At 53.6% G+C, this 15,297-nt stretch overlaps 1 protein-coding gene across 1 annotated transcript; it reads left to right on the top strand.

The window, feature by feature from the left end:
• The first annotated feature begins 1,497 nt into the window (after positions 1-1,497).
• HERPUD1 (homocysteine inducible ER protein with ubiquitin like domain 1) lies at positions 1,498-8,802 on the top strand. The gene is made up of 8 exons (XM_069738746.1): positions 1,498-1,721; positions 3,344-3,421; positions 3,511-3,567; positions 4,291-4,427; positions 4,520-4,624; positions 4,779-5,120; positions 5,841-5,946; positions 7,586-8,802. Exons 1-8 carry the CDS (start codon positions 1,587-1,589, stop codon positions 7,730-7,732), a joined length of 1,107 nt encoding a protein of 368 aa, XP_069594847.1. The 5' UTR covers positions 1,498-1,586; the 3' UTR covers positions 7,733-8,802.
• The last annotated feature ends 6,495 nt before the right edge of the window (positions 8,803-15,297 follow it).

Here is a 15,297-nt window from a genome sequence, read left to right as displayed (position 1 = left end):
CGCCCACAGCAGCCATGCCGAGATCAGCTGCTGGCCAATATGTCGGCTATAGAAGAGGAAGCTGTGCGCCATGGGGGCAGGGGAAGGCGAGGAGAATTGGGATTTTCTTACATGTGGCAGAATGGGAGTATTATTACAGGATGGGGACATTACGCCAGGAAGGGCCCGTTATTACTAATTAATGAAAGGAGCCCAGGTAGGCGGACATTATATCAGGATGGGGATACAGCAGTAAGGGGGTTAGGATGGAGACATTATTACAGGAAGTGAGCCAGGATGAGGGAAATTACTACCCGAAGAGGCACAGGATGTGGAACATTATTATTGGAAGGGGCACAGAATGGGGGACATTATTACTGGAAGGGGCCCACGTTGGGGGACATTATATCAGGATGGGGATATAGCAGTAAGGGGGTTAGGATGGAGACATTATTACAGGAAGTGAGCCAGGATTAGGGAAATTATTACCAGAAGAGGTACAGGATGTGGAACATTATTATTGGAAGGGGCACAGAATGGGGGACATTATTACTGGAAGGGGCCTAGGTTGGGGGACATTATACCACCAAGGGGGCCAGAAGTTTGAACATTACCGGAAAGGGCCCAGAATGGGGGACGCTATTATTGGAAGGGGCACATAATGGGGGACACTACCAGAAAGGGCCCAGAATGGGGGATATTATTACTGGAAGGGGCCCAGGACTGGAGAACATTATTACCAGATAGGGCCCAGAATGGGGGACATTATTGGAAGCGGCACAACATGGTGGGTATTACTGTAAAAGGCCCTGAGAATGGGGGCATTATTATTGGAAGGGGCATATTATACGATGAAGAGGCTCAGGATGGGGACATTATTGTTTGGTATCTACAATGGGTGATGGGTCCTGGATCCAGCGCTGAGTCGCTGCTGCTGTTCTCAATGTCTGATTGGCTGCAGCGCTGTTGAGGAGCCATCAGCACTGCAGCCAGTCGGTGAGCTTTGCCACTTGTACTGTCAACTCAGGACAGAACCGCTGAGCCCAGTGATTGACTGCAGCGTTGTTGACGTGATGTCAGCCCTGCAGACAATAACAGACCCGAAGCCCCAATGCTGGGTGACTGTTTTAGGTTAGAATACCCCTTTTATTAACATTATTAGTGTTTTAGTTGCACCATGTTTTGTGAGCAGCCTCCTGCTTCATTCTGTATGTGCTTCTGTATGCAGCAGCTCCGAATTCCTCACTGATCTCCAGAGGTCAGAACACTGTAAATAACCAAATCCAACATGGCCGCGCAACAGTCACTCACTCACACCGCGCATGCGTAAAGACTAGCGCAGCGCCTCAGGAATTTTCCTACAGATTGCATCAGACACGCCCCGCCTACTGTCAAATCTCCCCTCACTGGTTGGTACACGTCTGGCCACGAGACCAACAGGCGACCAATCCACGCCGGACACACACTGTTATGGTTACCAGAACGTGGCTATATAAGTCAGAGCGCACTCGCTCCGCGTTCACATACACCTTGCCTTGTCTGAGCGTAAAAGGGCACTAGTGAGTGTAAAGGCTTGTTGGCCGGAAGTGGCGCGTCTGTGATCCAGGATGGCGGACGGAGAAGTGACGCTGGTGATCCGCAGCCCCAGCCTAAAGCAGGAGGAGCGGGAGATGACGGCTCCGCGCAGCTTTACTGTGCGGAATCTAAAGTCGCAGTTGAGACGGGAGCTGCCCGGACATCCGGTAGGAACGGAACTGCCCTCCCCACCCCCCACCGTACAAGACCCCTCCCCCTGGGGATTTGATTACATCAGTGCTATCGCGATATAGCCCCTGGACCCCAAGAGTCACGTGACCGTAGGACTATACGTCTCAGCAAAGCTTCTGTACACGTAAACTGCTGCTGAGGACTTCACCAGCTGTTGTGCAGCTCGGCCCTGACACTGAGCTATCTAGTGCTCTCTGTTATCAGCCACTGCAGTGACAACTATTCACAACCGTCCTTTAACCCCTTTCTTACTGGGTGATTTTTTTTTTTTTTACTGTTTGGGCAAAAGAGTGGATATAGATATATATATATATATATATATATATATATATATATATATATATATATATACTTTTAATTGGTTCCTTGTACTATTGCAGTAACATGGCGGACGCTGGGAGTGGGCTCCAATAGGCGACAGATCAGCACCAAATGGGGTCCCTTTAAATGTCACTGTCACTGTATTCCATGGCATTTAGGGTGTTAGCTTTTGGGGGTCTGAGCTAGCTGGGGGGCATCTGGTGCCGGCTATGGGGGTCTGAGCTAGCAGGGTGGCATCTGGTGCCAGCTATGGGGATCTGAGCTAGCTGGGGGGCATCTGGTGCTGGCTATGGGGGTCTGAGCTAGCTGGGGGGCATCTGGTGCCGGTTATGGGGGTCTGAGCTAGCTGGGTGGCATCTGGTGCCGGCTATGGGGGTCTGTACTAGCTGGGTGGCATCTGGTGCCAGCTATGGGGGTCTGAGCTAGCTGGGGGGCATCTGGTGCTGGCTATGGGGGTCTGAGCTAGCTGGGGGGCATCTGGTGCCGGCTATGGGGGTCTGAGCTAGCTGGGGGGCATCTGGTGCCGGCTATGGGGGTCTGAGCTAGCTGGGTGGCATCTGGTGCTGGCTATGAAGGTCTGAGCTAGCTGGGTGGAATCTCGTGCTGGCTATGAAGGTCTGAGCTAGCTGGGGGGCATCTGATGCCGGCTATGGGGGTCTGAGCTAGCTAGGGGGCATCTGGTGCCGGCTATGGGGGTTTGAGCTACATGGGTGGCATCTGGTGCCGGCTATGTAACACACAGAAGCCACGTCATTGCCCGATCATCAGTTTGTCCTGTTAGGTGATGGTGAAGAGAGCCAAATGCCCCCGGTATTGTGATCATCCATGCACGGGGCAATAGGGCGACATATGGCTGCCGGACTTTCTTTCAGGAAATCCCCCAAATCAGTCTTCAGAGCCTATAAGCCACAGATCTTCGGTTTCTTCATGTCTATGGATCTAACATTTGGCAACTTTGTAAATACATGTGCATGTTGCTGACCCTGTCGCCCCCCGTCTTGGTCACATGCTGTACTGTTGGCGACACTGATCAGCGATGGCAGCCATGATGCCAGGAGTCTACATGACACAGACTGGGAGCACCCCATGAGGATCAGCCCTGGGCAATGTGAAACCTTCGCCTTATGAATTTTTGGATCAGAGCCCCTCATAGTAGGGAATCTGCCGGCTTAGCTACACAAGCTCCCGGAGATCCGTGCCCCTCCTGTGCTGTAAGTTACACTTCGTCGCTGGTACAAAACTGACATCTGTTCTTTTTTTTTTTTTCGATCTGCAGATGGAACAAGAACAGCGCCTGATCTATTCGGGAAAGCTCCTTCCCGACCATCTGAAGCTGGATGAGGTCCTGTCCAAGGTAAAGATCTGCTGCCCGGGCGTTGCTGTCGGCGCCACTTCATTCAATCAGGCGCTGTTCATGTAGTCCTGTTTGTTTTTGGTTTGCAGGAAGTCCGGCATGTATTGCACCTTGTCTGCTCCATTAGAAGTGCTGTGCACAACCAGGTAATGTGATTATTCTTATTTATTTCTTAAATCCTTCATTCTGTAAAACGTAGTGCAGTTCTAAGCACCTTATTAGATACCCAGGTGCATATCAACCCAATGGCACAGTGTAATCCCAGAACCCTGAGGATGGGGTGACACGTGCGATGGTCAACTGAACTATACGGAGGGGGAGGAAGACCGCGCTGCAAATTCTACCAAGTGTCTTCTTCAGTGCAGGATTCACAGCTACACAGTGTGGGATTTGCAGCTTACACAGTGGGGGATTTGCAGCTTACACAATGTGGGATTTTTCAGCTTACGCGGTGGCGGGTAATGGCAGCTGTGCGGTGGCGGGGACTGGCAGCTGTGCGGTGGCGAGGATTGGCAGCTACGCGGTGCGGGGATTCACAGCTACACAGTTCAGTCCTTGTGTATTATGCTATCTGTACTGTGCTATATACACACAGGAGAGCAGATGTCTATGTGCTCTGTATAGAAGACATTATAGCAGCTAAATTCCACTCTCTAGCCCCGGACAAACGGCAGGATACAAGTCCTATAATAGCCAGAATGATTGTTACAGCTTATTGTGAAATGACGGCCACGCTTAAATTCTGTTTAGTGCCGTTCGGCTTTGCTTGGGACAAAGATCCAGATTTGCCTAATAGGTTGCACTAGTTGTTAGTGTAAAATCCCCTAATGTCACTGGACTTTTTCGCTAATTACCTTAATTGCTTTCAGACTCAGGAAAGCAAACAGCAGCCTACAGCGGGCACGGAGGGGCATGGCTCACCCAGCCCCTCCGCTCCTCCGGCGGACGGCATCAGACAGCGGATCGTCCCACAGAGTTCTCCCGCGGCACAAATAGACACACCCGGGTACTTATGACACATACCGGTGACGCAGATTATTGCTCAGATTACTGCTACGTCTTATTAGAGATTAATATCAACTTCTCTTTTCTTTAAAGCTCTGAAGACGTAAATGCTTCTTCTTTCTCCCCGTTCTCGGTGTACAGCCCGCAGCAGATCATATGGCTGCAGCAGATGTACGCCAGACAGTACTATATGCAGTAGTAAGTACCTGTATATCTGATGGTGGCATCCATGCGGTAGTTTGCTTTATAATTGGGGTTTTTGCCCAAGGTGGGAGAGGGGGTTAATTGCTTTAAGTTTACTTTTGTGAGATTACTTGTGCTTTTTTTGTAACTTTTTGTCCTTGCCCTATAGCTATGCTGCCGCCGCTGCTACGGCCACCAGTCCTCCTTCCCAGAGAAGACAGGAGCTACCAGTTGTGCCACCTGCTGCTCCGGACCCTTTGCCCCATCCTTTCCCTGCTGCCAACCAGGCTCCCAATCCAGAAGCTCCCGCTGCAGTTAATCCAGTAGCTAATCCAAACCTGCGGATGAATGCTCAAGGAGGCCTGGTGGAGGAAGAAGACGACTTCAACAGAGACTGGTTGGACTGGGTGTACACAGCCGCACGCTTTTCCATATTCCTCAGTATCCTCTACTTCTACTCCAGCCTGAGCCGATTCATGATGGTCCTGGGCGCCATGATCCTGATGTACCTGTGAGTATCCTATATGGAAATCGGCTAGGAAGAGTAGAGGCTTGGGCTGTGTTCACATCAGTAGGGGTGAATTTTTCAACGAATCGGTAGCGGACTGTAGCTTTCATTTTTGCTCTGTGTAGCAGCAGATCGCACTTGGATTCCACGGCCTAGAAGCTGCATGCAGCCTTACACCACCAAGCACAATGCTGACAATTGGAGCGAGTGGTGTAAAGCTGCCAGCATTGAACTATGTGCAGGAACAAATCACATGTCTGGTCTTGGAGAATGCCTGGACTTTGGTGGAAGAGGGATTTAGCTAAGGGGATGTTTTGGGGGGTCGGCCTCGGTCCAATTGTTCTAGTGAAGGGAAATCTTAATATTTCAGCACAAAATATTTTGGATTTGTAGTAACCATTTAGGAAAGGTCATTTTCTGTTACCAAGATATGTGCCTAGGAGCACAAGGTCCAGGATTGGGGGAGTTTGGTGGGAAGAACATGAGCGGTTTCACAAAGCCCGGACCTCGGTCCCATCCAACATGTTTGGTGATGAGCTAGAACAGTGATTGTGACCCCGGCCTCCCCCAATTTCCATGTCTGACCTCACAATCCTCTTCTGGATGAAGGGGTAAGAATTATTTTATACAGCAGTGACCGATCACGGCAAAAAATGAGACCCATAATCTATTAATGGGACCTGCAGAGCTCAGATTAAAGTGTATTTCATTCTTTTATTTTAGACACACAGCAGGATTGTTTCCCTTCAGACAGAGACCCCCACAGGAAGTTGCGGCCCCTGTCCAACAACCTGTCCCAAACCACCAAGATCCAAACAACAACTTGCAGGTAAGCTCCTTAGGTGTAGACTTGTCTAGTGGCTTATACATTTTTGAGTCACTTTCCCTACTCGCATCTCCCAACCCATTAGGATAAGGCACGAGTAGAATACTTGCCTTTCAGTTTTCAAAAGATTTCTTAAAAATTAAAGCTGGAAACTTGTTGCTTTGGACAATTGCTTCTCCAATTTTTAATTTTTGCTTGCATAATTTTTTTTTTCCCTAAAACATGTAAACCTAAGATAGAACAAAATGAGCATATACCCTATAGTAAATGATTAGTAATAGCACATGTAAATAGCAGGGCTCTTGGTTAACACTACTTTGCTATAAAAAAAAAAAAAACTAAAAAGCCATCCCACCTAGTGTACCCAATCGGGATGGTCCTATCCTCTAGTATTAAACCTTTCTATGTGTCAGCCGACTTCAGTGTAGATGGATGCATGAAAAGAAGCTGCGGAGACACCATCACGTGTTTCTCGACGCAAGCAGTGAATAGCCAGGCCTTTCCCCGGGAAGGAACAACCACGGGAAGGGCAGCATCCTATGAAGGATAGCCACCTATGCCAAGCATGGTATCCATCCACAGACAGCTGTTTCGGGGTTTTGCCCCTCATCAGTGTGGAGTAGGAATCTGGCTATTAGGAGCAGTGCCTAGTAAAAAGGCTATAAAGGCACAGATGATTGGCCTCGGGGAGACCAAAACATCCAACACCGCGGAGACACCATCACGTGTTTCTCAACGCAGTGATTCCAGAACACTGCCCCCATCCCTTATGGGAAATATGCCCGAAACAGCTGTCTGTGGATGGATACCATGCTTGGCATAGGTGGCTTTCCTTCATAGGATGCTGCCCTTCCCGTGGTTGTTCCTTCCCGGGGAAAGGCCTGGCTATTCACTGCTTGCGTCGAGAAACATGTGATGGTGTCTCTGCAGCTTCTTTTCATGCATCTGCATATTTCCCATAAGGGATGGGGGCAGTGTTCTGGAATCACTTCGTTGAGAAACACGTGATGGTGTCTCCGCGGTGTTGAATGTTTTGGTCTCCCCGAGGCCAATCATCTGTGCCTTTTCAGTGTAGATGGGGGCAGAGCAGGACCAGGGCCTGACTGCTCAGACACCTGCCCATGGGAAGCTGTATAGATGAAATGCCTAACTCAGAAGGGGGATCCATGCCCCCTGTTTGTACAAAGTGCAAGAAACTACAGCAAGACCAAATAAATGAGGCGGAGTATAAGTTGGTATAAATGCAATGTGTAAGAGCATGTTCACACTGTGGCCATTTAAAAGACAAAACAAAACGTAAGCTAAAAAGAAAATGAGCATGAACCCTAATGTAAGCGAGCAGCATATGTATATAGTACTTGGTTAAACCTTTTCCTATCAAAAAAGCATAGCAGCAATCCCGCCGTGACAAGGTGTAAAATCTATACTTGTCAATCCAGTGAAGAGACCCTGGCGGCTCCCCCGAACTGGCCACTGCTGATTCTTGCGGTGATGCCAGTAGTACGGCATGAGTCTACGAACTGGTTGCAGTAGTCATGGGGCTACTTTAAATTAACCCATTACTTTCTGCGCCCTGTTCAGTTCTGATTATATATAGTTTGTTAGATAAGTAGATGATTACCATAGCCTTCTTTCTCTGCAGGAAAACGAACCCACCAGAGAAGATGTGGTCAACGAGCCCGCGGCCGCTCCTCTTCCTCCAAATTCATATGTATTTACTGCTTGGGTGTTTTTCAAAACTTTTTTTGCCTCTTTGATTCCTGAAGGCCCTCCAGCCGCGGTTCAGTGATGTTAGAATCAATAATGGACGTTCGGACTTCGAGCCGCATGCTTCTAGTCTTCCACCTTCTACGTGGCGAGCGTTGGCCTGATCAAGGGACCGATGCTTCGTAGTGTTTCGGGGAAGACGATCTGAGATGGATTTCTTACTTTTTATACAAGTCCAAAGAGGTGTACGCAACTATAAATCTGAGCAGAACCCCTTTCCCCACTCTGCTCATGTCATTTGATTCCTTGTGGAATATCTGCATAATTTACACTAATTGTAGTGTTAAGGTTTACAAACGGTAACCCATCTAGCATACCGGCCAGTCTTGCCCTGAGCTTGGTCGGCTGCCGTAACCATCTAGATTACTGGCCAGTCTTGCCATGAGCTCGTTCAGCTGCCGTAACCCATCTAGCATACTGGCCAGTCTTGCCATGAGCTTGGTCGGCTGCCGTAACCAGTCTAGTATACTGGCCAGTCTTGCCATAAGCTTGGTCGGCTGCTGTAACCAGTCTAGTATACTGGCCAGTCTTGCCATGAGATCGGTCAGCTGTCGTAACCCATCTAGCATACTGGCCAGTGTTGCCTTGAGCTCAGTCGGCTGCCGTAACCAGTCTAGCATACTGGCCAGTCTTGCCATGAGCTCGGTCGGCTGCCGTAACCAGTCTAGCATACTGGCCAGTCTTGCCATAAGCTTGGTCGGCTGCTGTAACCAGTCTAGTATACTGGCCAGTCTTGCCATGAGATCGGTCAGCTGTCGTAACCCATCTAGCATACTGGCCAGTCTTGCCTTGAGCTCGGCCGGCTGCCGTAACCCATCTAGCATACTGGCCAGTCTTTGCCATGAGCTCGGTGGGCTGCCATAACCCATCTGGCATACTGGCCAGTCTTGCCATGAGCTCGGTCGGCTGCCATAACCAGTCTAGCATACCGGCCAGTCTTGCCATGAGCTCGGTTGGCTGCGGAGCAGACTTCGATATTATCGGTATGCTACTTTGCATTTCAAAATATTTTTTTCCCTTTGTGCTCATATTTTATGCACAAGCCTGCACTTTAATGAATACTTTCAATAAATTGAAATGCTTTGTATAGTGCTTAGTTGCTATGTTTATTGACGTGGATGTAGGATCTCCTGGGGCTGCGATGCTTGGCGTTACGCTAATACATGTGCTCACTATATTAAAGGGAACCTGTCATCCAATTAATGCTTCTATGAGGCGGTAGGAAGCTGACAAATATGTTTTACTCTGAAATGTTGCGGGGTTGGCAAGTTTGGAGAGCCACCTACCAGTGCGTGTATCGCATACAGATTTATACATCCGTCTGACTGTGTCCTTATACTGTGTTCCTCCAACTCCAGTCTTCAAGGTCCAGCAGACTTTGTCTTCAGGATTACCTTGATATCACAAAAGAAATGAAATGATCACCTGTGCAATAGTAAGTAGATTTCTGAAAACACAGTCTGGAGTTGGGGAACGCTCGGAGACATGTGAACAAAAAACCAGGAGACGATCTGCCAACCTGAGAGAATACAGATCAAAATTGCATGGAAGTCTTGCAGTATAGCAGAAAAAATGTAAATTCCAGCAAGGTGAATCCTTAAAATGGTAACTTAATGTTTATAGAAAAAGCCAGAAAAAAATCGAAGTTGAACGTTTTTTAAAAAAAAAAAAAAAACACATACTCACACTTTTCAGACAGTCCTTACTCGTTGCCTAAGGAGTAATGTCTGAAACTTGTCTGTTTTTTTTTGTTTTTTTTTAAATTGAGGTTGTATTTGAAATTGTTTCTGGCTTTATCTATGAATAACAAGTTACCATTTTGGGGATTCATCTTGCTGTAGTTTCAATGTGTGTTTTTTTGTTTGTTTGTTTTTTGTTTGTTTTTTTATAATTACAGGGGAACACCAGACTCTCCCTGATAGAGTAGAATGATCTTTCCTGTTGCATTGGTAGTGACCAGTCATTTTATGCTCCAGGTGATAAGGAGATGTCAGAGTTTGACAGCGACTCTTATAACTCCTGCTCCTCTGAATAGCTGAGATGGTTTTCCTCCAATTGATCCTAATTAAAGTTTTCGGGGTCTTCGGCACTCAATGTACTCGTAGGTAGAACATGCTATATATTTATTTTTTCTTTCTTGATCGACAACCCTCCCACGCACACTAATTCTCCACCAATGAACATAGAACAATACATAATCCTGGGATCCCAGGAAGACGAGGGGAAAGGTTTCCTACCTGGCACTCACTCATCATTGACTCCCATAGTTTCTTGTAAAAATTCATGAAGATCAGACTATAATTTATCTACATGGAAATAACTGCCTAGAGCAATTAGCGGACTGGTTCTCCAGGTTAACGTCAATTAAAGAGAACATGTCGACATGAATTTTGGAAAGACATGCCTGTAATACTGATTACGGTACATTCATATCTTTGGTGAAGAAATCCGCATTGTTGTTGTTATTTAATCACCATCTCAAGCTTTCTGCTAATTGGATTTCGGTGCAGAGGGGCCGGACCGTACACTGGATCTTCTCATCCCTGTCTGTGATTCCTCGGCCTGCTCCTGGCTGTGATTTCCGCCTGCCTGCGTTCTGTGATTTCCCCAGCTTTCTTTGTCTGCTCCTGTCAGTGATTCCCCGCCCCCTCTGCCTGCCTCCTATCCGTGATTCCCCGCCCCTCTCCGGATGCCTCCTGTCTGATTCCCTGCCCCTCTGCCTGCCTCCTATCTGTGATTTCCCCGCCCCCCTCCAGCTGCCTCCTGTCTGATTCCTCGCCCCTCTGCCTGCCTCCTATCTGTGATTCCCCGCCCCTCTCCGGATGCCTCCTGTCTGATTCCCCGCCCCCTCTGCCTGCCTCCTATCTGTGATTCCCCGCCCCTCTCCGGATGCCTCCTGTCTGATTCCCTGCCCCTCTGCCTGCCTCCTATCTGTGATTCCCCGCCCCTCTCCGGATGCCTCCTGTCTGATTCCCCGCCCCCTCTGCCTGCCTCCTATCTGTGATTCCCCGCCCCCCTCTAGCTGCCTCCTGTCTGATTCCCTGCCCCTCTGCCTGCCTCCTATCTGTGATTCCCCGCCCCTCTCCGGATGCCTCCTGTCTGATTCCCCGCCCCCTCTGCCTGCCTCCTATCTGTGATTCCCCGCCCCCCTCTAGCTGCCTCCTGTCTGATTCCCCGCCCCTCTGCCTGCCTCCTGTCTGTGATTCCCCGCCCCCTCCGCCTGCCTCCTCTCTGTGATTCCCCGCCCCCTCTGCCTGCCTCCTCACCCCCCCTGCCTGCCTCCTATCTGTGATTCCTTGCCCCCCCTCCAGCTGCCTTCTGTCTGATTCCCCGCCCCCCTCTGCCTGCCTCCTTTCTGTGATTCCTCTGCCCCCTCTGCCTGCCTCCTTTCTGTGATTCCTCTGCCCCTCCACCTGCCTCCTGTCTGATTCCCCACCCCCCCTCTGCCTGCCTCCTGTGTAATTCCCCGCCCCCTCTGCCTGCCTCCTATATGTGATTCTCCAGCTGCCTCCTGTCTAATTCCCCGCCCCCCTCTGCCTGCCTCCTGTCTGTGATTCCCCGCCCCCTCTGCCTGCCTCCTATCTGTGATTCCCCGCCCCTCTCCGGATGCCTCCTGTCTGATTCCCCGCCCCTCTGCCTGCCTCCTGTTTGTGACTCCCCGCCCCCCCTCTGCCTTCTGTCTGTGATTCCCCGCCCCTCTCCGGATGCCTCCTGTCTGATTCCCTGCCCCTCTGCCTCCTGTCTGTGATTCCCCACCCCCTACGCCTGCCTCCTTTCTGTGATTCCCCGCCCCCTCTGCCTGCCTCCTCACCCCCTCTGCCTGCCTCCTATCTGTGATTCCCTGCCCCCTCCAGCTGCCTCCTGTCTGATTCCCCGCCCCTCTGCCTGCCTCCTGTTTGTGACTCCCCGCCCCCCTCTGCCTTCTGTCTGGGATTCCCCGCCCCCTCTGCCTGCCTCCTGTCTGTGATTCCCCGCCCCCCTCTGCCTGCCTCCTGTCTGATTCCCCGCCCCCTCTGCCTGCCTCCTGTCTGTGATTCCCTGGCCCCCTCTGCCTGCCTCCTGTCTATGATTCTCCGCCCCCTCCAGCTGCCTCCTGTCTGATTCCCCACCCCCCTCTGCCTGCCTCCTGTCTATGATTCCCCGCCCCCTCTGCCTGCCTCCTGTCTGTGATTCCCCGGCCCCTCTGTCAGCCTCCGTTCTGTGATTCAACGGTCCCCTCCGCCTGCCTCCATTCTGTGATTCCCCGGTCCCCTCCGCCTGCCTCCTGTCTGTGATTCCTCGGCCCCCTCCGCCTGCCTCGTGTCTGTGCTTCTCCGCCCCCTCCGCCTGCCTCCTATCTGTGATTCCCCACCCCCTCCATCTGTCTCCTATCTGTGATTCACTGCCTCCTTCCACCTGCTTCCTGTCTGTGATTCTCCGCCTGCCTCCACCTGCCTCGTGTCTGATTCGCCTTCTGTCTGTGATTCCCCGCCCCTCCGCCTGCCTCCTAATTCCCCGCCCCCTCTGCCTGCCTCCTGTCTGTGATTCCCCGCCCCCTCCGCCTGCCTCCTGTCTAATTCCCCGCCCCCCTCTGCCTGCCTCCTGTCTGTGATTCCCCGCCCCCTCTGCCTGCCTCCTATCTGTGATTCCCCGCCCCTCTCCGGATGCCTCCTGTCTGATTCCCCGCCCCTCTGCCTGCCTCCTGTTTGTGACTCCCCGCCCCCCCTCTGCCTTCTGTCTGTGATTCCCCGCCCCTCTCCGGATGCCTCCTGTCTGATTCCCTGCCCCTCTGCCTCCTGTCTGTGATTCCCCACCCCCTACGCCTGCCTCCTTTCTGTGATTCCCCGCCCCCTCTGCCTGCCTCCTCACCCCCTCTGCCTGCCTCCTATCTGTGATTCCCTGCCCCCTCCAGCTGCCTCCTGTCTGATTCCCCGCCCCTCTGCCTGCCTCCTGTTTGTGACTCCCCGCCCCCCTCTGCCTTCTGTCTGGGATTCCCCGCCCCCTCTGCCTGCCTCCTGTCTGTGATTCCCCGCCCCCCTCTGCCTGCCTCCTGTCTGATTCCCCGCCCCCTCTGCCTGCCTCCTGTCTGTGATTCCCTGGCCCCCTCTGCCTGCCTCCTGTCTATGATTCTCCGCCCCCTCCAGCTGCCTCCTGTCTGATTCCCCACCCCCCTCTGCCTGCCTCCTGTCTATGATTCCCCGCCCCCTCTGCCTGCCTCCTGTCTGTGATTCCCCGGCCCCTCTGTCAGCCTCCGTTCTGTGATTCAACGGTCCCCTCCGCCTGCCTCCATTCTGTGATTCCCCGGTCCCCTCCGCCTGCCTCCTGTCTGTGATTCCTCGGCCCCCTCCGCCTGCCTCGTGTCTGTGCTTCTCCGCCCCCTCCGCCTGCCTCCTATCTGTGATTCCCCACCCCCTCCATCTGTCTCCTATCTGTGATTCACTGCCTCCTTCCACCTGCTTCCTGTCTGTGATTCTCCGCCTGCCTCCACCTGCCTCGTGTCTGATTCGCCTTCTGTCTGTGATTCCCCGCCCCTCCGCCTGCCTCCTAATTCCCCGCCCCCTCTGCCTGCCTCCTGTCTGTGATTCCCCGCCCCCTCCGCCTGCCTCCTGTCTAATTCCCCGCCCCCCTCTGCCTGCCTCCTGTCTGTGATTCCCCGCCCCCTCTGCCTGCCTCCTATCTGTGATTCCCCGCCCCTCTCCGGATGCCTCCTGTCTGATTCCCCGCCCCTCTGCCTGCCTCCTGTTTGTGACTCCCCGCCCCCCCTCTGCCTTCTGTCTGTGATTCCCCGCCCCTCTCCGGATGCCTCCTGTCTGATTCCCTGCCCCTCTGCCTCCTGTCTGTGATTCCCCACCCCCTACGCCTGCCTCCTTTCTGTGATTCCCCGCCCCCTCTGCCTGCCTCCTCACCCCCTCTGCCTGCCTCCTATCTGTGATTCCCTGCCCCCTCCAGCTGCCTCCTGTCTGATTCCCCGCCCCTCTGCCTGCCTCCTGTTTGTGACTCCCCGCCCCCCTCTGCCTTCTGTCTGGGATTCCCCGCCCCCTCTGCCTGCCTCCTGTCTGTGATTCCCCGCCCCCCTCTGCCTGCCTCCTGTCTGATTCCCCGCCCCCTCTGCCTGCCTCCTGTCTGTGATTCCCTGGCCCCCTCTGCCTGCCTCCTGTCTATGATTCTCCGCCCCCTCCAGCTGCCTCCTGTCTGATTCCCCACCCCCCTCTGCCTGCCTCCTGTCTATGATTCCCCGCCCCCTCTGCCTGCCTCCTGTCTGTGATTCCCCGGCCCCTCTGTCAGCCTCCGTTCTGTGATTCAACGGTCCCCTCCGCCTGCCTCCATTCTGTGATTCCCCGGTCCCCTCCGCCTGCCTCCTGTCTGTGATTCCTCGGCCCCCTCCGCCTGCCTCGTGTCTGTGCTTCTCCGCCCCCTCCGCCTGCCTCCTATCTGTGATTCCCCACCCCCTCCATCTGTCTCCTATCTGTGATTCACTGCCTCCTTCCACCTGCTTCCTGTCTGTGATTCTCCGCCTGCCTCCACCTGCCTCGTGTCTGATTCGCCTTCTGTCTGTGATTCCCCGCCCCTCCGCCTGCCTCCTAATTCCCCGCCCCCTCTGCCTGCCTCCTGTCTGTGATTCCCCGCCCCCTCCGCCTGCCTCCTGTCTAATTCCCCGCCCCCTCCGCCTGCCTCCTATATGTGATTCTCCACCCCCCCCCCCTCCCTGCTTCCTGTCTGTGAATCCCCACCCCCCCGGCTGCCTCCTGTCTGTGATTCCACGTCGCCCTCCGCCTGCCTCCGGTCTGTGATTCCACGTCGCCCTCCGCCTGCCTCCGGTCTGTGATTCCCCACCCCTCTCCGGCTGCCTCCTGTCTGTGATTCCCTGCCCCCCTCCGGCTGCCTCCTGTCTGTGATTCCCCAACCCCCTCTGCCTGCCTCCTGTCTGTGATTCCCCGCCCCCCTCCGGCTGCCTCCTGTCTGTGATTCCCCAGCCCCTCTGCCTCCATTCTGTGATTCGACGGTCCCCTCCGCCTGCCTCCAGTCTGTGATTCCACGGTCCCCTCCGCCTGCCTCCAGTCTGTGATTCCACGGTCCCCTCCGCCTGCCTCCAGTCTGTGATTCCACGGTCCCCTCCGCCTGCCTCCTGTCTGATTCCTCGGCCCCCTCCGCCTGCCTCGTGTCTGTGATTCCCCGCCCCCCTCTGCCTGCCTCCTGTCTGATTCCCCGCCCCCTCTGCCTGCCTCCTGTCTGTGATTCCCCGCCCCCCCTCTGCCTGCCTCCTGTCTGTGATTCCCCGCCCCCTCTGCCTGCCTCCTGTCTGTGATTCTCCGCCCCCCTCCGCCTGCCTCCTGTCTGTGATTCCCCGCCCCCCTCCGCCTGCCTCCTGTCTGTGATTCCCCGCCCCCTTCTGCCTGCCTCCTGTCTGTGATTCCCCGCCCCCTCTGCCTGCCTCCTGTCTGTGATTCCCCGCCCCCTCTGCCTGCCTCCTGTCTGTGATTCCCCGCCCCCTCTGCCTGCCTCCTGTCTGTGATTCCCCGCCCCCTTCTGCCTGCCTCCTGTCTGTGATTCCCCGCCCCCTTCTGCCTGCCTCCTGTCTGTGATTCTCCGCCCCCCTCCGCCTGCCTC

This window comes from Ranitomeya imitator, chromosome 9 (genome assembly GCF_032444005.1).
Source record: "Ranitomeya imitator isolate aRanImi1 chromosome 9, aRanImi1.pri, whole genome shotgun sequence".
Classification (NCBI taxonomy): domain Eukaryota; kingdom Metazoa; phylum Chordata; class Amphibia; order Anura; family Dendrobatidae; genus Ranitomeya; species Ranitomeya imitator.
This window is presented reverse-complemented; position numbering and strand designations above follow the sequence as displayed.